General features: G+C 41.5%; 1 protein-coding gene across 1 annotated transcript; it reads right to left on the bottom strand.

Annotated features, from left to right (window-relative positions):
- Window positions 1-8,412: 8,412 nt before the first annotated feature.
- On the bottom strand, window positions 8,413-9,757 carry LOC127298366 (putrescine hydroxycinnamoyltransferase 3-like). Its single transcript, XM_051328244.2, has one exon. It carries the CDS (start codon window positions 9,755-9,757, stop codon window positions 8,456-8,458), a length of 1,302 nt encoding a protein of 433 aa, XP_051184204.1. The 3' UTR covers window positions 8,413-8,455.
- Window positions 9,758-26,070: the final 16,313 nt, after the last annotated feature.

The following is a 26,070-nucleotide window of genomic DNA, read 5'->3' on the forward strand; positions in this document are numbered from 1 at the left end:
CACAAGAGGGAATATATATGCAACGAGTAGCAAGAGTACAAATGGCTTCAGTCTGGTGGATTACGTAAAGTTCTCCTGTGTGTCGGTTAGATGTACTGTAGATTCTTTTCCGGGAGGTTGGTGTAGACTTTTCTTGTGTTCTGGGTCGCTACGGATTCTCAGCTCCCGTGTGAATATCAACACAAAGAATTGAACGTCCATGACTCATGACTGAAGTTGTTTATCTCCACTACCTCACCTATATGAGTCAGGAAATTCTAGTAGGAAACTCCAGAACCTCATGAACAAGAGTAAAATACACCACAAGTTCTAAACTATTTGAGGGCAGTCGTATTAGTCCTACTAGTATGAAAATGCATATCTAAGTCCTAAAAAGTTTACAAAGTGTGTCACCTAAGGTCGATGCCACATCAGCTTCTAGGTGCTCTTGTAGCATGGGCATGTTGACTACTGCCAAATGGCAATTTTTACATAAAACTCCTTACAAAGATATTTCTTCTATTTTGTGCCCTTCCTGATTATGTGCTCTTTTCGGCCTTCGTGTCCATATCTGTCTCTATGGGCTGCAGCCTTGTCCCGCACGCCATATGTAGCACAAAGTGACGGGCTCTCCCGTGAGGACTGTTGTTGCAGCAGCTCACCTCCTCCTGTATCATTCATGCTTTTATAGAATTGGCACATGGACATGGTCAACCTATCATACAAGCAAGTCAAAGCTTATACGGTGCCAATAGGTGCTTCCATGACACACTTAGCAAATTTTGGACTTGGATCTGCTTTTTCGTATTAATAGGACTGAGTTGGCACCCCTCAAATAGTTTTAGAACTTGTTGTGTATTGTAATCCATAAACGATGAAAATATTCATAGAATTACAAAAATAAACAATGAACACATTCAAAGATAAAAACCTAAACAATAAAAATCTCATGAATGATAATATCCGGTTTCCCCATTTGAAATGTCTCCCCACATGCTGCATCTTTAAAGAGGGCCAAAAAATTGGAGAATGTATACAATGAAAACCACTTTGCAGTAAACATATGGAAGCTTTCATGCTAAGATATAGACTTTTGGGTTTATAATGTTTGGCATATATCCCAATTCCATCCCTTGCGGAGCCGTGGTCATCCACATATTCGGGAAAAAAATCACAGCTATATGGCTTGCACAACTTCTATTGAAAGCCCCTATCTCAATATTTTTACACCAATATCTTGTTTAGGTATCGATTAATTGATCGAAAAATAAGGAGTGGAATAACATAAACCTGAATGACATAGCGAAACCATAGCAGAACTCGTTCAAAGCCACATCAAACCTACATTAATAACTCAAGTGAATCTCCAAGCCTCTAACCAATAGGAAATCAACAAAAGATGTATGCAACATACATGAACCATGAAATAATGCCAAAGTTCATTCAAAGTCGTATGAAACTCTTATCAGTAAACAAGGAAGCTTAAGAGAGTTTTCATCAATGTTTCAATAGAGATTAAAAACTAATAATATTTAAAATTTATAAAAAATAATTAAAATTTGTCTTGTTAAAAAGATATCTTCAATATGAAGATGATGGTGAAAAGGATCCTAAATTGGACATATAATTCAAATTCTATAGCCCTTTTATGGTTTGAACAGAAAACTAGTGTTCAAAATATGCCCTATATAAACAAGGTTGACTTTTTTCTGAGACTATGCATGTGTTTGATGCTTATTCTAATCGTATATGTGCATCTAGTCGGTAATGATATGCAGTTACATATCTTAATGCTATTTTTTGATGACCATGTTTTGCACATCATTGGAACATACATGCTAACCAATATTACATGCCCATGGCGAAAGATCACGGATTCATACATACCTAATTCAAGAAGTAACGAGATATGTCATATGTTTATTTCAAATTTAATGTTTGTATCGTGTCTTAACGTTTAGTCTGTTGAATGTTATGGAGATGAAAATTAATATCAAACGCTACTCGATAACTAAGTAGATATATGTATAGGCATATTTTGATCTTGTTCTAAGGCATGACACAGTTGGAGAGATACCTCTAGATATTATTGGCTAAAAAAACATCTCCATGTAAGTAGAGCTAAGAGTTAACATGACTTTGGTATTTGTGTCATGATTTCAAGAAGAGAGGTCAACAAGGATGACATGCACACTCGGCTTGGGCTACAAACCATATATCTTGAGGAAAAGGATTATTGCCTATGACACATTGTCAAGGTTTGTCAAAGTTACTTTCTGAGCACCTAGGGGTTAACATGTCTTGTTACGGACGCTACCAGCTATAAATGAGTATGATTAGTAGATTTTTTAATACTATACTTGTGTCCCGAGATGGGAGGTTGGTGTTTGCTCGGGTCATGGGATAGCGGTGATGAACCTAAAAGATCACACACTTAAGGAGTTGGAACACAATTGGACTAGATCCGAGTGGATATGTGTGTGGATTCATAATTTCCCATGAGTGTGGACAACCTTTTGAGGATGCCACATATGTTGAGGTGTAGAAAAATAATTTGGGTTGACCAAATTGTTTGAGGTTATACAAAACGCTAATAATCACAACCAACACTTAAAAGTTAGGTGATCACACCGAGCAATCAGTGTTGTTTGACCTTATGTTTTGTACGCCTGGATACCTTGTAGGTGTTGCACGTATGGTCCTAGGACAAACCATACAAGGGAATCACATTTGGAGTAGAAGGTAGTACAAATACAACTGACTTGTTGCATTGGATCTACTTCTGCGAGGATTCTAGGCATCTAGTGGTAATCCAATGATCTAAAAAAATTAAAATTATAACATTTTGTTTACAAGGTATAAACAAATGTTATGTACGTGCTACTATATATAGCCTACACATTCCCGATAAATAACTGCATGGTTTTATGGTTCGAAAAGATGCAGTTTTGTGGGCTGATTTTAATAAATTAAAACAACCTATATGCAAGATATATGACTTTTTTGGTTTCCTTATCTGAACAAACATGTTTGGGTCCTACAGTTCATCTCATAGTTCCACTATTTTCATTTAATGTAGGGTTTCATTAGATTTTTATTCTTGAATATAATGGTGGACAATAATATTTTCATAGAGAAATTATGTGTATTTTTACATCAATATCACAGTCTAAATCCAATACCCAGTCATCTATGATCCATTTGGGAAATTTGCAACAAGCATAACAAGATTTTAGTCCAGGAGAAATTAGTCCCAGGCTTATTTAGTAGTGTATTCTATGAATAAGACTTTGATTTTTATGAGGAGATGAGAGTGTTAAAGCCTTATTTTATTGTTCATTTTTGTTGTTAATGGTTAATTGCTGCTTATTTTTTGATAATTATCTTGTATAATATACTATGTGATCTTGTATGTGATCTTTTTTTGACAAAGATATTGGCTTCAAGGGCTTGATAAAGGGTAAACTCACACTAGCTCTTGTATGTGATCTTTTTTTGTTCTTTTATACTGATGTAACTTTTCATAATAAACTTCTCACTTTTGTTCCAGCTTAGTCTATTGTTTTTAATTACTCAACTAAAACTTTGTGTCAACACCCGGATTTTTAAGTCCAGATGCCTATTATGTCATACATCGCAATCCCAGTAAGATTGTTTTTGCGAGACATAATAAGTTCATATCACAGCACATCATTCATTACAACATCATAATAGTCTTACAACAAAAGGATCACATGATACAGTCTCATTACAACACTTGATCTAATGATCAATTACATAACACATAGCGGGAATACGTAGTAGAGGTCCATCTGTTCCACAGGAAACTGTTGACGTCAGGAGTAGTCCTAGTTATCATAGACGTCCTGATATCCGTCTTCCTGATAGTAGTGCTCCTCTTCACAGTCTGGCCATTTGAATAGCCAGGGACAAAGCCATGAGTACTTTAAAGTACTCACAAACTAATACTAATGTAAGCACTATCAACTATATCAATGGAATTTTAAGCTCTAGGTTTATTTGCATAAAGCCATTTTATTTCATAAGCATTTAGTAACCAAAGTTTCATTTGCCTAACTTAACTCAAGTGGGAACATTAGTGTCATTCCCACAACTCTGTTGGGATTCCAGTCAAAGTCACCTTTCAAGTTCAAGTCACCAGTCACATGTAACATTTTCGAAAAGTTCTGATGACGGAACAGTATGGCCTTTCCAACTGTCCATGACCGCGGACGCGGCTATTCGAATAGGTTTACATTCTGCAGAGGTTGTACACTTGTGCCACAATAATTGCAGTAATCAGTCAGGGGTAACTGGCCCTGATTTATCACACTCAGTGCGCGGACTACCAATCATAACCTTTCATTTACATACCCTAGTACAGACACCTCTCCCCATGAGCTTGGCCTCCCAGTGAAGACAAACCGTCAGCCTGGGAACTGCACAGGGCTTGGGTCTGACATTCACCTCATTTCACTTTCAACGGAGGCAGCCTCAGCATAACCCCTATGACACTTGTTCAGAGGGAACCCATACTAAAATACATAAGTTTCCAGTTAAGCCTTACCCAGATTCAGGTATTGTGGGGGTACTTGAAATTGGAATGGTATCGCATCCGAACCCAACCATCAGTTTTTGTAAAGTTCACCATTTCATTCAAGTCACATTCACCTTCAAAATCTTTCAATAGAATGACTCATCATTCCAAGGTTTTCAAAATCAAAAGTTTCACATGTTCCCAGCTAGAGTAGTCAACTTTAATTTTAGCACTAGCAACTAGTCATGAGGGGTGCTAACTAGCTTGTAGCTTTCTAGGCTAATTTTTATGTTCTTGCACTACTCCTTATCTAGACTCAAGTTAACTACAAAAGTAAGACTTGGAAAATCAAAGTAAAAGCTTTGAGAGGTAAAAAATGGGACTTGTAAGGTAAAACACAAAGTAATATGGCATTAGTGCCTTGCTCAAGTAGAGCTTGCACTAGGGTAACTTGCAAGAGTATAGCTTGCCTTGATTGGTACAGTTGTCAAAGTGTTCTTCTTCTTCTTCTTCCTCGTAGAATACCTCCTCCTCCTGGTAATCCTCAGTACTAGCGTGTATAAACAAATACAAAGATACAATCACCAAGCAATACTTAAGTAGACTAATTAGCCTTAATGGCTCACACAAAATGATATAGCATCATCACAATCATCACTCAACATCATACTAGGGTTTTCTTCTTTAGTGTTTGGAAAAAACTTCCTCTTATGGATTACAGTTTCTATTTATTTCCTTTGGAGAAATAATTTTCTCTCATTGAATTTTATTAAGATTTAATCTCCTCAGCTAATAAGTGTGAGATCATGTTGACCAAGGTCAATACTTCACATTTATCATTTGAGAGAAAAGTGATTTAAATGAGGTACTACACCTCATGCAATTTAAACACTACTACTGCAACAATTTAATATCTCAAATTCATCAAGTATGAGGTTCTATAGCTAAGATCATTTCCTCATATTGAATCACTTGAGACAAAGATTTAAATGAGAGAGAACCTCTCATAACATTTAATAACTAAATTTGGATAATTTAAATGGACTAGAAATGGCCACATAGCCATTATTTTTCTCTAGCCCATGATCATGCAAACAACTATGCTATGTTTTTACATAAACAAATAGGTTACTTGTGTGAATTATAAGAGGTGGAATCACCTCAAAATCACTTATGGTTGATTTTTAATAACTGTTTGAACTTTGAAATGTTCCCGCCTTGTCATTTTTGATACTTTAATTCTGCAATAGAACTAGTGTTGAAACCAGTGGGGTTGGATAGAGATTTTTATAGGCTTTCCAACCATATAAAGTTCACCAAATTTGGCTCAGTAGATCTTCCTATTTTTAAAATTGAAGTTTGTATCAGTATTGAATTTGATTCAGAAATATAAATCTGAGTTTGAATTATGGGCTGTGCGGGAAACGAAGTTCGGCCTGGAGAGGGAAAACGAGTTGGGCCAGCCCGGCTACGCCCACGATGCACGCGGGCCAACTGACAGTAGACCCCACCTGTTAGTGGGTCTTTAAACCCGAAGCGGTATGCGTGCGTGCGGTGCGTTGGATTAGAAATGGATCGGACGGCTCACAGGCATCGTCATCTCCGGCGAGAGGGTTACTGGCAGCGGCGAGGGTTGGGGTCCGGCGAGCTCACCGGTGGCCGGCGGTCGTCGGCGAGGGTGCACGGCGGCGTTGTCGAGGGTGGCGAAGCAGGTTGTGGTCGCAGGTGGTGCTGAGGTGGTCGCAATCTCCGTCTCGATCTGGCCACGGGAGCGGCGGTCCGGCTAAATTCCAGCGAGCTGGTGGTTAATTGAAGAGGGGAAGGGGTCGAGGAGGACTATAGGTGAGAGGGTCGCAAGATAGTGTGCAGAATGGAGGCCGGGGCGCTCTCCTTTTATAGCGGCGAGAGGGTGTTGTGGGGGTGCGAAGCAGGTCATGGTGGCGATGGCGCTACAGGCGGCGAAGGGGCAAGGTAAGGGGCGCGTCGTGTTGGCAATGTCGCCGCAGACCTAACGCGCGTCATGGCGAGGACGGGGGTGGACGGAGTGGCTCGGGCGACGTCGTGTACTCGCGCGGGTACCGACGGAGGTCGTCGACAATGTCGTCGTCTACAGGGCGAGCGCGGCCCAATGGTTATGTCTCCTGGTGGTGTGGTGAGTGAGCAGGTGAGAGGAGAGGGCGAGAGATGGTCAGGTACGGTGGGGCGACGACGCGCACGATCGTGTCCAGTGACGCGTCCTGGCGCGCTCTGGGCGTCACTGGGCGCGCGCGTTCTGGGCAATGCCGACGTCTCCTGTGTCCTTGTCGTGTACCAGCATGATCAGTGAGGTAAGGGTGATCCAGTAGACATGGTGAGCGTGATCAGAGAGGGTAGGGGAGTAGGGTTCGCATGGTGATGTCAAGTTGAGTGGCATGGTCATGTTCTGGTCAAGATGGTACTAGGAATAGTGGTGCCAAGTGCAAGGTTTGGTCCAGGGGACTAAGGAGAGTAGAAAAGATGACCTGAGCAAGATGGTTGAGGCTAAAACCCAGCAGTTCTTAGTGTGTGTGGAGTTAGTGGATCAATGCACACAAGGTGTTTGTGTTAAAGGCCGCAAGAAAATAATTTTGGAATTTTGCAAACCTTTTTGGTGGAATTGATTCAAATAATGTTTGGAACACAAAGGTGGTGTGGTGGTGTGCAAAATTGAGTTGGTTTGTGAAATTTGAAAAAGTATAGAATCTAGAATCTGTTTCAAAGTTGCCACTTTGTACTCTTATACTAAGCAATAGGAAAGGAACTAGTCAAAGTGGTCAACATCAAAAGTGTTCACCTTGATGAGGTCTTGGATTAGGTGCAAAGAGTTGATAGGCTTTGGTCTAGAAATCTCTTACTACAGAGGCTCAAAGTGGGTAAGATGATGTGAAAGTCAAAAATGACCATTATCACATGTGTCAAGGTTTTTTATTTTTCTTTGATTTGATTTTGGTTTCTTTGATGCAAAAGGGATTCTTTTGAGTTTAAAAGAGTTTCCAAACCATTGACACAAATTTATATGGCCTAGGTTCAAGGTTTTCAAAAATGGCCAAAGGCTCATATGTGGGGTTTTTGCAATTTCTCTTTCTTTTTTTCTTTTTTTCTCTTGATCCAAAGGATCAAGGTTTTGGGTTCTTTTGATGTTGGTTGGGTTGATGGAGGGTTGCACCCTTTGGGTAGAGTAAATAGAGCATAGGCCATTACTGGAGAAATAGCCATAAGCCCACATATGCCTCACCCCTTTTATTTTATTTTCTTTTTCAAAGTTCCTCTTTGGTTTTGAGAAGGGTAGGGTTTAGGGTTTTGAGAGATGTTCATACTTCAAACAAACTAACATGGCAAAGATCACTACATACTTGTATGAGCACTATGCACATCAAGTGTTTTAAATAAAGTTTTTGTTGGCTCCAATTTTTGGGAACAAGGAAAGTTTATTTTCTTCTTGGTTTGAAAATTTGGGATGTTACACTTTGTATGAAACCAATCGTGTCATTTATTTTAATTTGCAGATGAACATTTTAAAAACGTGAAACTAATTAGTATTATTGCAATGTACCTCGTGGTACTTAAATATGCAATAATTTGTAAACTTTATTTAATTGGTTGCACATTTTACATTATGTTTCATATATTTTCCTGCATTTTATATCTTTCACCTTTTTTGGTCCACTCAAATGTGTCTTCCAATGTGGTAATTTTGGTTATGTCGATTTATTTTCGGTTTTTCCCAACAAGAATGTAGAAAGTTCTACTCATTAAAATTTTAATCGATAGTTTTACTCTTGCATCATTGCAACGTGTGTGTACATATGTAGGGTTCTTCCTTATACAATACTCACGAAAAAATCAATTATTTTCACCTAATGAATTAACATCCTGTTCCTTCGACCAGTTGCTAGTTAGGCTAATACCCCACATGGCCACCTACTCCGTGGAGTAGCAGCATTCTTTGAACGCTTGCAGGTTGTGCTCGAAGACAGGGACGAATGCGTCGACGCTGCCATCGCCAATGTAGGACGGCGTGAGGAAGAGCATCCCCTCCGTAGGGAAGTAGGACGGCATGAAGTAGCTCGGGCTCCCGGTTCCGAAGTCCAGTTCGTAGAACGGGAAGGTGAGCCAGCTGTCCACCTCGACGTCCGGGCACATCACGTCCTTGCACACGGCGCTCCGCGCGAGCCCTTCCTTCTCGGCAGCGCCGGAGGTCGCGAAATCGACGAAGGACTGGAAGTAGCCGCCGTCCACCCTGGCCACCTCGTCGTGGATCACCTGCGCGGCGTGCTTCAGAGGCCGGGTCAGGAGGTCACCTACCGTGGCGCGCGGGAACGCCCAGAGCACCATGTTGCCAAAGTACTCTGCTGGTTTGCCGAGCCGGTGGCGCCCGTCGACGGACAGGCGTATGGTCGTCGTCTCTTCTGGGCTCAGGTCGCGCGCCCGCGTCATGGTGCGCCAGAGGTGGGCGAGGATGGTCTCGAACCGGCTGAACGGCCGGCCGCGCCCCTCCGACGCGCTGCCACGGAGCCCGGCAATGAAGTCCTTGGTGAAGTGCGCCTTGTGGATGACGATGTTGTCGGCGACGTCGCCGTGGTGGCTCTCGACGTTGGTGGGAGATGGAAGGTAATACTCTCTGTTGCGGTGGTCATGCTCCACGCGAGGCGATGATCGGGGCTTGAAGAGGTCCTTGTGGTGGTGCACTGGCGGGGCACCCATGGGGAGCCCTCTGGTGGCACGTCCCCATGCAACCAGGAAGTTGCTGGTAGCGTGGCCGTCGGCGACAACGTGGTTGGAGGTGAACCCAACGGCGAGGGAGCCGCACCTGAACCGGGTGAGCTGCAGCAGCACCACCTCCTCTAGCTCCCCCTCCAGGTCCGGGTGCAGCTTCAGCAGCTCCGGCGTGGGCTTTGCCGGTGCCATGTCGATGAGGTCGGCATCCACGGAGGCCTCCACGAGGCGGGCGCCACGGTCATTGAGAATGAAGGAGGGCGCGCCGTCATCAGGGTTGACGCCGAGCTGGCCGGCGAAGACGCGGTACTGGGCGAGCACCGCTGCCAGGCCCTTCTCGATGGCTGCCGTGGAAGGAGCCGGCGAGGCGAAGGCGTAGATGATTGCCATCTGCATGTCGAACGTCACCCTGTCGAAGATGGACAGAGGGATGTACTCGGTGGCTGGTGCCGCGCCGGCATTGTAGGCAGGCTTAACGAGCTTGGAGCTCAACACCTTAACCTCCATTGCAAAATGCCGAGGTTCGTCGCAAGGAGTTGTTACAGTAAGAAATGGAGAGAGCAAGCGATGGAAGCTAGGCTAGCTCGTTTGTGCTGGTTTGGTACATCGAATTTAGTTGTAGGAGTGATTTGCACATTTCGTTGTGCCAGTGGGGATATACAGTATATAGGAACTGGATGGCGAGAAAAAGTTGGTGAAGTCCGACTAATTAGGACAAGATCAATCTCTAGCTACTCTAACAAGTGTGGTTCAGATTTTGACCTGGCCGCCTCTGCGCATCAACCTATTGATGTGTTTGACTGCTTTTATATCGTCCACAGCTACGTGCGAACCTGCTGAACGTAAGAATTCCCTATGCTCAAGTCATGTTTGAACTCACCAAAACATCTCCATTAACCTTTGCGGCACAGAAACCACCTATTTTCTTTGCTCGCTAAAGAAAGTAAACCATTGGGGGCTATTCAGCGTTTTCGATTAGCGCGTCAAGCGTAATTTATCATGAGATCTATTGACTACGGTGATTGAAACCTTTTATACTACGAGCCATCAAGAAAATATTAAAACACATAATTAATTAGACATTGAGATACTACTACGTACGTTCACGGTTGTACTCCCTTCTATCAGAATTAAATAATGAGCTAATAATGAGCTTTGTCTCGATACAAATGTATCCGGACACATTTCGCTGTGTAGATACATCCATATCTGAACAAAGTTGAGTTATTTATTTCGAACAGAGGTTTTAGGTGGAAGCACTTGTTCGAAACTAGGATTGATTAAACAAACCAAGCACGTTCAATAACATATCTATGTTGATTATCAAACAAATAAAATTCTCGGTTTACATGTCAGGCGTGAACATATAACCTAATATTATTGTATTAATTAATATTGTTATAGTAACATATTTCACCGAACACGTTTTCTGTGTCTAGAGTGACATGTTTTGGGTCGGTTTAGAAGAAATGGTTATGTGCATCAATATATATTGTTCTTTTTCTTTGCAAATTTAAAAATTAAAATATCAATTCATATAGTAGCATTATTTTGCAAATCACGACAATTTGCATAAATTGTAATATCTTCTAGTCTTCTACGATGCCGAAAGCCAAGATTTCCGAGCCAAATTTATTTTTGAAGAAAGACACAAAGTTTATGCTAATATGTGCAGCATAATAAACTTATTTATTCGTATGCACAATAAATTGTATTCTAATTTTGGCATGATTGTCAAATTCAATGCATACTTTGGGCACAATAGAGGACAACCATATGATTTTAAATAAATTAATTTATATTATTATTTTTACTTTCTCATGTGATACATTATCCTTAGGTAATCAATATACTACAGCTTTATATTGGTTATAACTAGCAAGATTAGCAGTGAAAAAAATATGTGAAATATTTTCTCATAAAATTATAGTGCTAAACTGTAGTTGTATTTTCGATGAATTATTTTTATTTACTTTGTTTTTCCAGGAAATCTTTTTTCAGTGGAATTCAACATAAACATGGTAAGACAACATTTTCACATTATTTAACTAGTTAGCTTATGCCCTTGGTGTATTATAATGTGTTTTCTATGTATCCTTTCTCTATAGTGTTAGTAAATATGTGCGTAACTTGGTCACTTATTTTTAGAGTATGCAAGCAGATATACTCAGTAGAAGGCGTAAGCTCATGGTATACTATATTTTGAGAAGTAACCTTGGTGAGATATCTTGATAGAAGAATTTAGAGTTAAGTTTGGTAAACTATGAATAGACAATTCTAGAGCCTATAAAGTGCGAACTAATACAATATTTGTACAAAGGATTGAAGTGAATTCAGTAGTCCAATCATTCCAATCTTCGGTATTCATCAAATTTCAGCATGCAAAGTGTCAACTAGAGTTATGTGTTGTGACGTGAGTGTGGCCCCCTATTTTTCTCAGTGCCGAACTTTTTGTATAATAAGAAGCAGATGATTTAACTCTTTATTATGGTTGTCCTATTCAAAGTTTGACAAGGTTGTTTCACATTAACTAATAAATCTGGAGGGTATAAAAACATAAATAAAAATATGAAACTTGACCAGGTGCATGAAAATCCTGATAACTGGCAAAATAACACTAATCAAAAACTCAAAATACATTTTACCGCTTCTATGAAGTTTAACTAGATCTCACTATTTCGTTCAGCGCCAGGTGTTGAGGTAAGATAGCTCATCATCACAATGAATGGTGTTGCCGTGAAGTGTCATGCTAGCGCTTGGTATATGTGACATGCTTACCTACATAGTTTCAATGTCGTACGCAATGTGTTTTTAAGCTTGTGACAGGAATCATTTCATAATTTTACAGAAAAGACTCGTCAAAATTCATGCTCGGCTTTTTCTGGACTTTAAGATGCTTTCATCCTTCAGTGGACTCTACATACCTTTTGGGGCAGCCAGCAAATGCAAACTCCATAGGAACTCTCACGAGATACCAAACAAGTTCCGGATCGTGTGTTTTCCGCAAAAGAAAGTATCAGAATCAGTGTGATGTGATGTTTTCCCAACCTACATCTCTGGAGAATCGAAGGTCTCTATTTGAGGCATGAGGGTAGGAAAGTGCAAGTAAAGCACACCCATTGATCAATATATATGTCTTTCTCTACTCCACAATTCCGGACATAGAAGCAGACTAGGAAAGATAAAAGGCAATAGTTGGGCTCGATCAGGTGCTAGATTTTACCAAGCACACTAACCAGTACCGAGGTCGAAGATATTGCCTTTGCTGCTTAGTTAGGAGGAAAATAGATAATGAATACTTCTGCATGGGGCACTGTGATGATCTGTAGAGACTTGACATCATCACATAAGCATGATCATGTTAGAGGCGGCTGGCAGCCGGCGGAAGCTCGATCTGTCGAAACTGATGGGAAAGTATGCCCGCACTACAGCACTGGAAAATTACTATTAGTGATCGCGATGAATGCATCTGTTCGTCGATAGGAAAAAATGTTTTCAAGCCGCCTCAGAGATTATGTTAGTGAATTGTGCTCACTGATCCATGTGCCTTTTGTGTTCGCTTTTTCATTGATCCATGTGCTATAACCAGTGGCATGTATAGTAAAGTACTCCTAAAAGAATCTAGAATGCTCCTTTTTAAACATAGGGAGCACGCTGCCTTTGGCAAGTTCCTCCGGAACTACGTCAAGACTGGCCTCATCCCGCTCATCGGTCCAGCTGTTGGCTCTCATGTTCTCCATTAAATTTAGTTTCTGTTAAGTTGTTACCCTGAAGGTCCATGGTTAAACTATGTCATGTTTAAAGACTATGTTCTACTTTTGTTATTTGGAATCTAGGCAATCATACCCAGTTGTATAAGACTATGTCATGTTTATATGCTGTTTGTTGTTGCATTAGCATTACTGCTGCACATGTTATCTCTTTTTTCATGTTGATGCACGCTGCATTTGTGTAGATGCTTTAATCTGTAGCTAAGCAAGTTTCAATGTAATTTCAACTACCAAAAGTATTTTTAAAAACACTTTTGTTTAATGTTGCTGTTTGGCCACACCAGAGTTGTCTAGATTACATATCAGTATGTCTGACAGAATTTTTTTGTTAAGTTTTATAAGTATAAGATTTAATATAGCTAATTATTTGGTTGTAATGATAATCATAGTAGAGATTGAACAGAAAATGGATTTGGAAGTTTAGATTGTAACAATCATAGTAGAGTTTTGTAAGTATGACGGAGGTGGGTGACAAGATGTTGTTCTTGCTCTACCTGGGGACTGAAGGGCTTTACTTGTTTACTTCATTACTAATGTGCCTATAATATAAAACTTGAACGTTATTCTCAAGGGAAGAACATATTATTTACAAGGAAAATGGGCTGTGAAGAAAAATTGTACAATCTTTTGGCCCAAACTGTGGGTGCGGGGATGGGCCGTGCGAAAGGGCTAAATCCATGGGGTTTGTTCCCAAAAATACGTAGCTCCGTCAGGTCACCTCCAAACTTCCCTGCCCCCAACACGACGTTGACTCCCTCTTCGCCCTCAGACAGCATCGCTGTCCTATCGGCCCTGCGCGAGCGACCAATCGGCCACTACGACCTCGCCGCCATCCGAGCTGGTTTAGCATTAACGGTGGAACTTCCACCCACGCTGCCCCGCGGACTGTATTCAACCAACCTCTGCTGCCTCCACCGCTCGTCAAAGGAAATTACAAGGTTTGTACCAATACACAGATGAATTTGACTGATAAAATCATTGCTTTCCATCCTTACGGTTCGATGAAGTCAATGGCGCTTGCAATTGTTGTCAGACAGTCTATCTGCTTAGGTTCACATATGAGTGTCAGTTTCGTCAGTTTCAGGTGTGAAGTGTCAGTTTCAGTTTCATAGCACTTTCAGTGTTTTATCCAAGTTTAAGTTCTTATAATTATCATGATTAATGTAATCCCTTGCAATTATTACTGATGTATCTGTTGATTCCAAATACTTACTTGTAAACTAATGTTGCTCGTATTATTTTTTTTATTAACAAGACCGGCTTTACGGAGATAAGGCACAATGTCACAAGATAAGAGCTGGATGGGAAAGGATAGAGATACTGTGGAGTGGCAAAGTGGCATGAAGAATTTCTTGGATTTTTTTTTCGATGGTCCTTACCCAAAGTCAAGTATCCCTTGCACGTGTACGAAATGTCTGAATAATGCTCATAGAAAGAGAAGGGATGTCCATATGCACTTGCTTCAGAATGGGATGGATCCGACGTACACTAACTGGATATACCATGGTGAACAACCCGATGAGGATAACATGGATGAAGATTCTGAGGTGAAGAGGCTGCAGATGATGGTGTTGGGATATGTGACATGCTCCAAACTCTCATAAGGGGCACAAAACTGGGAAGTAATGCAGGAGACACCAGTGGTGATGGAATGAAACATGAGCCAAATGCATCAGCCAAGGCGTTCTTCGAACTATTGGAAGAGGGAAAAACAGCGTTGTACCCAGGTTGCGAGGATGTCACAAAGCTATCTTTCATTGTGAAGCTTTACCAAATCAAGTGTGTGTCTAGGATGACCAATAGAGCATGTGACTTAATACTGCAGATGTTCACAGAGGTGCTGCCAAAGGTTTACTGCATTCCAAGAAGATACACGCATGCATTAATGATTGTGTGCTATTCCGTAATGAGCATGTTGAAGCCCAAGAATGCCCTATCTGTCATGCGTCTCGATGGAAATCTAGTCCTACCGTAGACAAAGATGATTCATCGAGCCGTAAAACAAAGAAGCCAGTGCCACATAAAGTTCTATGGTATTTCCCACTAATTAAAAGACTGCAAAGGTTGTACATGAAAGAAGATATGTCAGCTGATATGAAATGGTATAAGGAGAAACGTAAAGATGATGGCGTAATGAGGCATCCTGCCGATTCCAAGGCCTGGAAACACCTTGATGAAAAATATAGTGATAAAGAATTCACAAAAGATGCTCGCAGTGTTTGGCTTGGCCTTGCTTCAGACGGATTCAACCCCTTTGGGCTCATGAGTATATCACACACTACATGGTCTGTCACTGAGGAAATAACATTGATGTGTACTTGTAGCCTTTGATTGGTGAACTGTTAGTTCTATGGGAAGATGGTGCTGAAGCATGTGATGCTGCAACTAAACAAAATTCCATGTTGTATGCATGTGTGTTGTGGACCATGAATGACTACCCGGTTATGCAATGTTGAGTGGTTGGAGCACAAAAGGTAAGCTAGCAAGACCTTACTGGCACGCGCATACATATTTTTTATGGCTCAATTATGGTAGAAAGCATTGCTACATGGGACACCGACGTTTTCTGAGGAAACCACACAAATGGCGTCGAAGCAAGTGTATGTTCAACAACAAGACAGATACTAGAGATCCCTCGGAGCCACTTACAGGCATACAAGTTCTAAAGCAGCTTGAGAGCATTCAACATGCACCACTTGGGCGGTCAAATAAGAGAAAGCGTCCGGAAACTAATAACTGGCAGAATTGGCGGAAGAAAAGTGTGTTTTTCCAGCTCCCGTATTGGAAACACTTGCTCGTTAGGCACAATTTGGATATTATGCGCATCGAGAATAACATTTGTGACAGCATTGTGGGGACTTTTCTTGAGATGGATGGAAAATCAAAGGATGGTCCGAAGGCTCGTCTTGATTTGGAGGACTTGAAAAATAGGAAGGATCAGCATGCAACACCCGCCAGTAAGGATAAGTACACAATGAAGAAAGGATTGTATGCTTTAAAAAAGGAAGAGAAGATGATGCTCCTCAGGTTTCTGCAGAGCATACGGATGCCTGATGGCTATGCTTCACACTTTAAGCGATGTGTGGTCCTCGAGCAATGCAAGGTTACAGGACTGAAGACTCATGACTGCCGTGTTATATTACAGAAACTTCTTCCTATTGCGTCGCACAAGCTTCTGCCAGAGAATGTCTTTATCCCATTGCTTCAGCTCAGTAAATTCTTTTCTGATTTATGCTCCAAGGAGTTATAGGATGAAGATTTGGAGAATTTGGCCAAGCAAATTCCAGAAATTCTATGTCAGCTAGAGTTGATCTATCCACCATCTTTCTTTGATATTATGATGCATCTACCAATTCATCTAGCTCGAGAAGCATGGTACGCAGGGCCTGTACAGTACAGATGGATGTATCCTGTTGAACAATACCTACGTACGCTGAAGGGTTATGTGCGTAACAAGGCTCACCCAGAAGGTTTGATTGCAGAGGGGTACATAATTGAAGAGTGCATGAAGTTTTGCAGTCGATTCGTTCAAGGCATGCCTACAAAAATAAGTCAGTCCGAACGGCATGAAGATGGAGGTACAGATAAACCACCAACAGAGATTTGCATACTCAGTACAATTGATTACACTAAGAAAGGTTTTGCCCGTGAATCACTTTCTTTGGATGATATTAATCAAGTGAGGCACTACATAATAACAAACTGCGAGTAAACCGAGCCATGGGTTGAGTAAGGATACTTATGTATTTGTTTTATAGCATGATATTCATTAATCCTTTCGCAATAAAGTAACCACCATTTCTTTTTTAAGTGCACATATGCAGGAGCTCAAAACGAACAACTGTCCTAATCCAAGTAAGAAACACAAGGAAGAGTTTGTTGGCTGGTTCGAGAGACGGGTAAGTTACTTTAACATTTTCACAAATGTTCCTTTATAAAAAAACAATGGTGTACATTGCACTCACACATATTCTATTCCATGAAACAGACCACACAAGTCCATAAAGATGGGAAGGTCAGCAATCTGTTGTATTCACTAGCTAAAGGGCCTGCTCAGATTGCTCGTGTGTATAACTATACAGTACTGAATGGATATTACTTTCGGAATTCCTATATAGAGCATGACTTGAGTACCCAAAATATATAGTGGCATGGTAGTCAATATGCAAGAAAGCAATGGAAGTACTGATTTTTATGGGGTGATAAAGAAAATCATATTTATTGACTTTCCTCCTGATAAGGAGGTTGTTCTATTGCAGTGTGACTGGTTCGACGTGCCTTGTGCCAACAGAAATTAGAGTAAGGGGTATAAGAAGGAAATATATGGAACTATTAACCTTGACACTACTATACTCCGATTCAAGGCGGACCCTTACATTCTAGGCATCCAAGCTGAACAGGTTTTCTACGTGAGAGATGTGAAGAACCCTAATTGTGCAAGTGTTATTAAAATGACTCCATGCAATGTGTTTTCTCCTTCTGTTTTAAATGGTGCAAACCTTGATGATGATGCAGAAGGCCATGAACGTGGTGACGCAGATGTACAGGATGTCGCTGATGCAGGAATGACAGTCCAAAATTTGATGCACCTGACGAGATCACTAGTTGGTACAGAAATGATGATGAAGGAACGCACGTTGATGTTTCAGTCTTTAAAAGTCTAAGACATGCTGAATTCGACGAAGATCAAGTCGAATATGATGCTGATACGGATGATGATGAGGCTTACGTAAATGATGGCCATGTTGCTCCTTTGGGACAAGATGAATTGGATGATGACCCAGGATTCTTTGTGTAGGCTGTCTCTACACTGTTTGGCTTCAATGTTTTGTCATGATCATGGACACGTTTATGTGTTTCAAAGATTGTGTAGCAATATAATTTGAGTTTAAATGCTCCAAAGTTTCAGTGTTTAGTAGTGTTTAGTATGTATGAATTTCAATGCTAAATGTACTAGTGAAATTGCGTCTTATATGAGTTCTTGATTGAATATTCAGTACTGTCATTTGTTGCAACATTAGTAAATGGGAAGAGGTTCAGCTTGTGGATATACCAAAGAGGTAATTGCACCAGAGGTACAACAACTTGTCCTCAATGTGCATTTTCATACAAGATATCTCAAAGTGTGTTGTTCCTCTGGTATAAAACGTTGTCCAGGACGTGCACCGTTGGTACAAGTAGTCTCCGCAGCTGACACGTGTTATTCGATCCCTCGTTCGCACCCGTTCTCCTCTTCCCCTCTGAACCCTAGCGGCGGCGATGACCTGGCGATTGATGGCGAAGGAGGGAAGCTTGGACAGCACGGGCAGGACGCCGCCGCCAGGGTTTGCCCGTGCTCGCGGAGGGTCGCGGTGGAGGGGCAGGCCCGTGCTCCCAGAATAATTTGTCAAGAAAAACGGTGACAAAAGTGAAGATACTTGACCATATATGAACATATCTCCTAAATAATTTTCAATTATGGTCTGGTGCCAAGCCCAGGAGGTCTGTTTTTAAGGTTTATGCTTGCAAAATACTTGCAAAAAAGGCTCACGGAACTGAGATACTGATGGCGTGTAACTCACACGTTCGTTGGGAACCCCAAGAGGAAGGTATGATGCGCACAGCAGCAAGTTTTCCCTCAGAAAGAAACCAAGGTTTATCGAACCAGGAGGAGCCAAGAAGCACGTTGAAGGTTGATGGCGGCGGGATGTAGTGCGGCGCAACACCAGGGATTCCGGCGCCAACGTGGAACCTGCACAACACAACCAAAGTACTTTGCCCCAACAAAACAGTGAGGTTGTCAATCTCACCGGCTTGCTGTAACAAAGGGTTAACCGTATTGTGTGGAAGATGATTGTTTGCAGAAAACAGTAGAACAAGTATTGCAGTAGATTGTATTTCAGTATAGAGAATTGGACCGGGGTCCACAGTTCACTAGAGGTGTCTCTCCCATAAAATAAACAGCATGTTGGGTGAACAAATTACAGTTGGGCAATTGACAAATAAAGAGGGCATGACCATGCACATACATATTATGATGAGTATAGTGAGATTTAATTGGGCATTACGACAAAGTACATAGACCGCCATCCAACTGCATCTATGCCTAAAAAGTCCACCTTCAGGTTATCATCCGAACCCCCTCCAGTATTAAGTTGCAAAGCAACAGACAATTGCATTAAGTATGGTGCGTAATGTAATCAACAACTACATCCTTAGACATAGCATCAATGTTTTATCCCTAGTGGCAACAGCACAACACAACCTTAGAACTTTCTCACATCGTCCCAGGTGTCAATGCAGGCATGAACCCACTATCGAGCATAAATACTCCCTCTTGGAGTTACAAGCATCTACTTGGCCAGAGCATCTACTAGTAACGGAGAGCATGCAAGATCATAAACAACACATAGACATAACTTTGATAATCAACATAACAAGTATTCTCTAATCATCGGATCCCAACAAACGCAACATATAGAATTACAGATAGATGATCTTGATCATGTTAGGCAGCTCACAAGATCCGACAATGAAGCACAATGGGGAGAAGACAACCATCTAGCTACTGCTATGGACCCATAGTCCAGGGGTAGACTACTCACACATCACTCCGGAGGCGACCATGGCGGCGTAGAGTCCTCCGGGGAGATGATTCCCCTCTCCGGCTGGGTGCCGGAGGCGATCTCTGGATCCCGAGATGGGATCGGCGGCGGCGGCGTCTCTGGAAGGTTTTCCGTATCGTGGCTCTCGGTACTGGGGGTTTCGCAACGGAGGCTTTAAGTAGGCGGAAGGGCAGGTCAAGAGGCGGCACGAGGGCCCCACACCACAGGGCCGCGCGGCCAAGGGGGGGCCGCGCCGCCCTAGGGTGTGGCCCCCTCGTGGCCCCACTTCGTCTCCTCTTCGGACTTCTGGAAGCTTCGTGGCAAAATAGGACCCTGGGCGTTGATTTCGTCCAATTCCGAGAATATTTCCTTACTAGGATTTCTGAAACCAAAAACAGCAAAAACAAAGAATCGGCACTTCGGCATCTTGTTAATAGGTTAGTTCCAGAAAATGCACGAATATGACATAAAGTGTGCATAAAACATGTAGATAACATCAACAATGTGGCATGGAACATAAGAAATTATCGATACGTCGGAGACGTATCAGCATCCCCAAGCTTAGTTCTGCTCGTCCCGAGCAGGTAAAACGATAACACAGATAATTTCTGGAGTGACATGCCATCATAACCTTGATCATACTATTTGTAAAGCATATGTAGTGAATGCAGCGATCAAAACAATGTATATGACATGAGTAAACAAGTGAATCATATAGCAAAGACTTTTCATGAATAGCACTTCAAGACAAGCATCAATAAGTCTTGCATAAGAGTTAACTCATAAAGCAATAATTCAAAGTAAAAGCATTGAAGCAACACAAAGGAAGATTAAGTTTCAGCGGTTGCTTTCAACTTATAACATGTATATCTCATGGATATTGTCAACATAGAGTAATATAATAAGTGCAATAAGCAAGTATGTAGGAATCAATGCATAGTTCACACAAGTGTTTGCTTCTTGAGGTGGAGAGAAATAGGTGAACTGACTCAACATTGAAACTAAAAGAATGGTCCTCCATAGAGGAAAAGCATCGATTGCTATATTTGTGCTAGAGCTTTGATTTTGAAAACATGAAACAATTTTGTCAACGGTAGTAATAAAGCATATGTATCATGTAAATTATATCTTACAAGTTGCAAGCCTCATGCATAGTGTACTAATAGTGCCCGCACCTTGTCCTAATTAGCTTGGACTACCGGATCATCGCAATGCACATGTTTTAACCAAGTGTCACAAAGGGGTACCTCTATGCCGCCTGTACAAAGGTCTAAGGAGAAAGCTCTCATTGGATTTCTCGCTATTGATTATTCTCAACTTAGACATCCATACCGGGACAACATAGACAACAGATAATGGACTCCTCTTTTATGCATAAGCATGTAACAACAATTAATAATTTTCTCATATGAGATTGAGGATATTTGTCCAAAACTGAAACTTCCACCATGGATCATGGCTTTAGTTAGCGGCCCAATGTTCTTCTCTAACAATATGCATGCTTAACCATAAGGTGGTAGATCTCTCTTACTTCAGACAAGACGAACATGCATAGCAACTCACATGAAATTCAACAAAGAGTAGTTGATGGCGTCCCCAGTAAACATGGTTATCGCACAACAAGCAACTTAATAAGAGATAAAGTGCATAAGTACATATTCAATACCACAATAGTTTTTAAGCTATTTGTCCCATGAGCTATATATTGCAAAGGTGAATAATGGAATTTTAAAGGTAGCACTCAAGCAATTTACTTTGGAATGGCGGAAAATACCATGTAGTAGGTAGGTATGGTGGACACAAATGGCATAGTGGTTGGCTCAAGTATTTTGGATGCATGAGAAGTATTCCCTCTCGATACAAGGTTTAGGCTAGCAAGGCTTATTTGAAACAAACACAAGGATGAACCAGTGCAGCAAAACTCACATAAAAGACATATTGAAAACATTATAAGACTCTACACCGTCTTCCTTGTTGTTCAAACTCAATACTAGAAATTATCTAGACCTTAGAGAAACCAAATATGCAAACCAAATTTTAGCATGCTCTATGTATTTCTTCATTAATGGGTGCAAAGCATATGATGCAAGAGCTTAAACATGAGCACAACAATTGCCAAGTATCACATTACCCAAGACATTTATAGCAATTACTACATGTATCATTTTCCAATTCCAACCATATAACAATTTAACGAAGAAGAAACTTCGCCATGAATACTATGAGTAGAAACTAAGGACATACTTATCCATATGCTACAGCGGAGCGTGTCTCTCTCCCATAAAGTGAATGCTAGGATCCATTTTATTCAAACAAAACAAAAAAAAAACAAAAACAAACCGACGCTCCAAGAAAAGCACATAAGATGTGATGGAATAAAAATATAGTTTCAGAGGAGGAACCTGATAATGTTGTCGATGAAGAAGGGGATGCCTTGGGCATCCCCAAGCTTAGACGCTTGAGTCTTCTTAGAATATGCAGGGGTGAACCACCGGGGCATCCCCAAGCTTAGATCTTTCACTCTCCTTGATCATGTTGCATCATACTCCTCTCTTGATCCTTGAAAACTTCCTCCACACCAAACTTAGAACAACTCATTAGAGGGTTAGCGACAATAAAAATTAACATGTTCAGAGGTGACACAATCATTCTTAACACTTCTGGACATTGCATAAAGCTACTGGACATTAATGGATCAAAGAAATTCATCCAACATAGCAAAAGAGGCAATGCGAAATAAAAGGCAGAATCTGTCAAAACAGAACAGTTCGTATTGACGAATTTTATCGAGGCACCAGACTTGCTCAAATGAAAATTCTCAAATTGAATGAAAGTTGCGTACATGTCTGAGGATTACTCACGTAAATTGGCATAATTTTCTGAGTTACGTACAGGGAAAACAGCCCAGATTCGCGACAGCAAAGAAATCTGTTTCTGTGCAGTAATCCAAATCTAGTATGAACTTTTCTATCAACGACTTTACTTGGCACAACAAAACACTAAACTAAGATAAGGAGAGGTTGCTACAGTAGTAAACAACTTCCAAGACACAAAAATAAAAACAAAGTGCTGTAGGTAAAAACATGGGTTGTCTCCCATAAGCGCTTTTCTTTAACGCCTTTCAGCTAGGCGCAGAAAGTGTGTATCAAGTATTATCGAGAGATGGTGTATCGTTATCACAAGCTCCCCCATCCATGGTGGTACTAAGGGCTTTATCAATTTTAGGCCTATAGTAATATTTCTTTGGTTTAGGCACTTTAGAGACATACATAAACTTTTGCTCCTTACCCACATAAGCTTTCTCCTAATATTTAAGAGAAGAAAATGTTGAACCCAAGGTTCCCATAGCTTTTTCAAGTTCATCAATCCTATTAATTTGATCATCATGGACAACACAAGTTCCTAGGACACTAATTCTTTCATCAATTCCTCCTAAGGATTTATCAAGTTCATCAGTTTTATCAAGTAACATTTCCAATTTAGTTTCAACACTTGGAAAAATTTTCTCTATGGTTTCCAATTTTTTTATAACATCTTCAAGAGAGATTTCAGTTTTAACTTCATCAACAGGGGGTATTCCAAATAGACTTTCAATAATGCAGCTAGCTTCTAATGCAGGAGTACTTAAGAAGTTACCTCCTGCGAGACAATCAAGAACATACCTATTCCAGCTAGAGATACCAACATAAAAATTCCTGAGTAAAATAGTGGTGGAGTGTTTCTTAGTGCACCTATTATGGGCATTACTAATTCTATACCAAGCATCTCTTAAACATTCTCCCCCTTGTTGCTTAAACGAACGAACTTCAACTTCAAGATTACTCATTTTAGCAATAGTAGATAAAGCAAACTAGATAAAGTAAATGCAAGTAACTAATTTTTTTGTGTTTTTGATATAGCAAACAAGATAGCAAATAAAGTAAAACTAGCAACTAATTTTTTTGTATTTTGATTTAGTGCAGCAAACAAAGTAGTAAATAAAACTAAGCAAGACAAAAACAAAGTAAAGAGATTGAGAAGTGGAGACTCCCCTTGCAGCGTGTCTTGATCTCCCCGGCAACGGCGCCAGAAAAAGAGCTTGATGGCGTGTAACTCACACGTTCGTTGGGAACCCCAAGAGGAAGGTATGATGCGCACAGCAGCAAGTTTTCCCTCAGAAAGAAACCAAGGTTTATCGAACCAGGAGGAGCCAAGAAGCACGTTGAAGGTTGATGGCGGCGGGATGTAGTGCGGCGCAACACCAGGGATTCCGGCGCCAACGTGGAACCTGCACAACACAACCAAAGTACTTTGCCCCAACGAAACAGTGAGGTTGTCAATCTCACCGGCTTGCTGTAACAAAGGGTTAACCGTATTGTGTGGAAGATGATTGTTTGCAGAAAACAGTAGAACAAGTATTGCAGTAGATTGTATTTCAGTATAGAGAATTGGACCGGGGTCCACAGTTCACTAGAGGTGTCTCTCCCATAAAATAAACAGCATGTTGGGTGAACAAATTACAGTCGGGCAATTGACAAATAAAGAGGGCATGACCATGCACATACATATTATGATGAGTATAGTGAGATTTAATTGGGCATTACGACAAAGTACATAGACCGCCATCCAACTGCATCTATGCCTAAAAAGTCCACCTTCAGGTTATCATCCGAACCCCCTCCAGTATTAAGTTGCAAAGCAACAGACAATTGCATTAAGTATGGTGCGTAATGTAATCAACAAATACATCCTTAGACATAGCATCAATGTTTTATCCCTAGTGGCAACAGCACAACACAACCTTAGAACTTTCTCATCCTTTGTCCCAGGTGTCAATGCAGGCATGAACCCACTATCGAGCATAAATACTCCCTCTTGGAGTTACAAGCATCTACTAGTAACGGAGAGCATGCAAGATCATAAACAACACATAGACATAACTTTGATAATCAACATAACAAGTATTCTCTATTCATCGGATCCCAACAAACGCAACATATAGAATTACAGATAGATGATCTTGATCATGTTAGGCAGCTCACAAGATCCGACAATGAAGCACAATGGGGAGAAGACAACCATCTAGCTACTGCTATGGACCCATAGTCCAGGGGTAGACTACTCACACATCACTCCGGAGGCGACCATGGCAGCGTAGAGTCCTCCGGGAGATGATTCCCCTCTCCGGCAGGGTGCCGGAGGCGATCTCCTGGATCCCCCGAGATGGGATCGGTGGCGGCGGCGTCTCTGGAAGGTTTTCCGTATCGTGGCTCTCGGTACTGGGGGTTTCGCAACGGAGGCTTTAAGTAGGCAGAAGGGCAGGTCAAGAGGCGGCACGAGGGCCCCACACCACAGGGCCGCGCGGCCAAGGGGGGGGGCCACGCCGCCCTAGGGTGTGGCCCCCTCGTGGCCCCACTTCGTCTCCTCTTCGGACTTCTGGAAGCTTCGTGGCAAAATAGGACCCTGGGCGTTGATTTCGTCCAATTCCGAGAATATTTCCTTACTAGGATTTCTGAAACCAAAAACAGCGTAAAACAAAGAATCGGCACTTCGGCATCTTGTTAATAGGTTAGTTCCAGAAAATGCACGAATATGACATAAGGTGTGCATAAAACATGTAGATAACATCAATAATGTGGCATGGAACATAAGAAATTATCGATACGTCGGAGACGTATCAAATACCGGACCATACATGAATTGTTGTCCTATGAAAATTGCAATATTGATATAGGGCCACGCCCAGGATGCCTGTTAAGCTATGCTGTGAACTTTTTCGTTGCAAAACATTTATTATTTTCGCATCAGCAGCTGATTGTTGCAGTATGGTAAGCCTATTACCATACGACTCAACTTGTCGCAGTAAACAATAGTTATTGCCGCATGACACAACTGAGGCAAACAATTATTTTTTTGGTTGTAACACCTAGCCCTAAGGCAACAGAATGGTTACCTCGCGATTGTATTCCAACCACGATAGACTTTGTTGCAATAGGAGTCCTCTACTGCAACAAAATGAAAATTTATCGCGACCAAAAAGAGTCGTGGAAATATGGGCGTCCTACTACCACGACCGGAGAGTTCGTGGTAAAATTGGAATATATTCCCACGAAAAATAGACGTAGCGACAAATTTTGTGGCAATAGACCGGATTTCCTGTAGTGCTAGTAGGGTGGCCCAACAGTGAATGCAAATGGACCGCGCCCCATGGGGTGGATTTTCTGTCAGGGGACATGCCAAAAGTCTGCATCGCACGAGTACTTGTCTGACCCGGGATTGCCAGCCAGCCACACTTCTCTCTCCCTACTCACTTCGAGCCTCCACCGTCGCCCGTGAAGTAGCTCCATCCATGGATACTACAGTGCCCTCGCCCCATCCCCCTCGCCCTCCCACCCCCCACGCCCCTTTTCCCAAGACCATAATGGAGGGGCCTCTCCTTGGATCTAGCCATGGGTACTGCAACAGGGAGGAAGGGGTGGTCTCCGGC

This window comes from Lolium perenne, chromosome 5 (assembly GCF_019359855.2).
Source record: "Lolium perenne isolate Kyuss_39 chromosome 5, Kyuss_2.0, whole genome shotgun sequence".
NCBI classification, from domain to species: domain Eukaryota; kingdom Viridiplantae; phylum Streptophyta; class Magnoliopsida; order Poales; family Poaceae; genus Lolium; species Lolium perenne.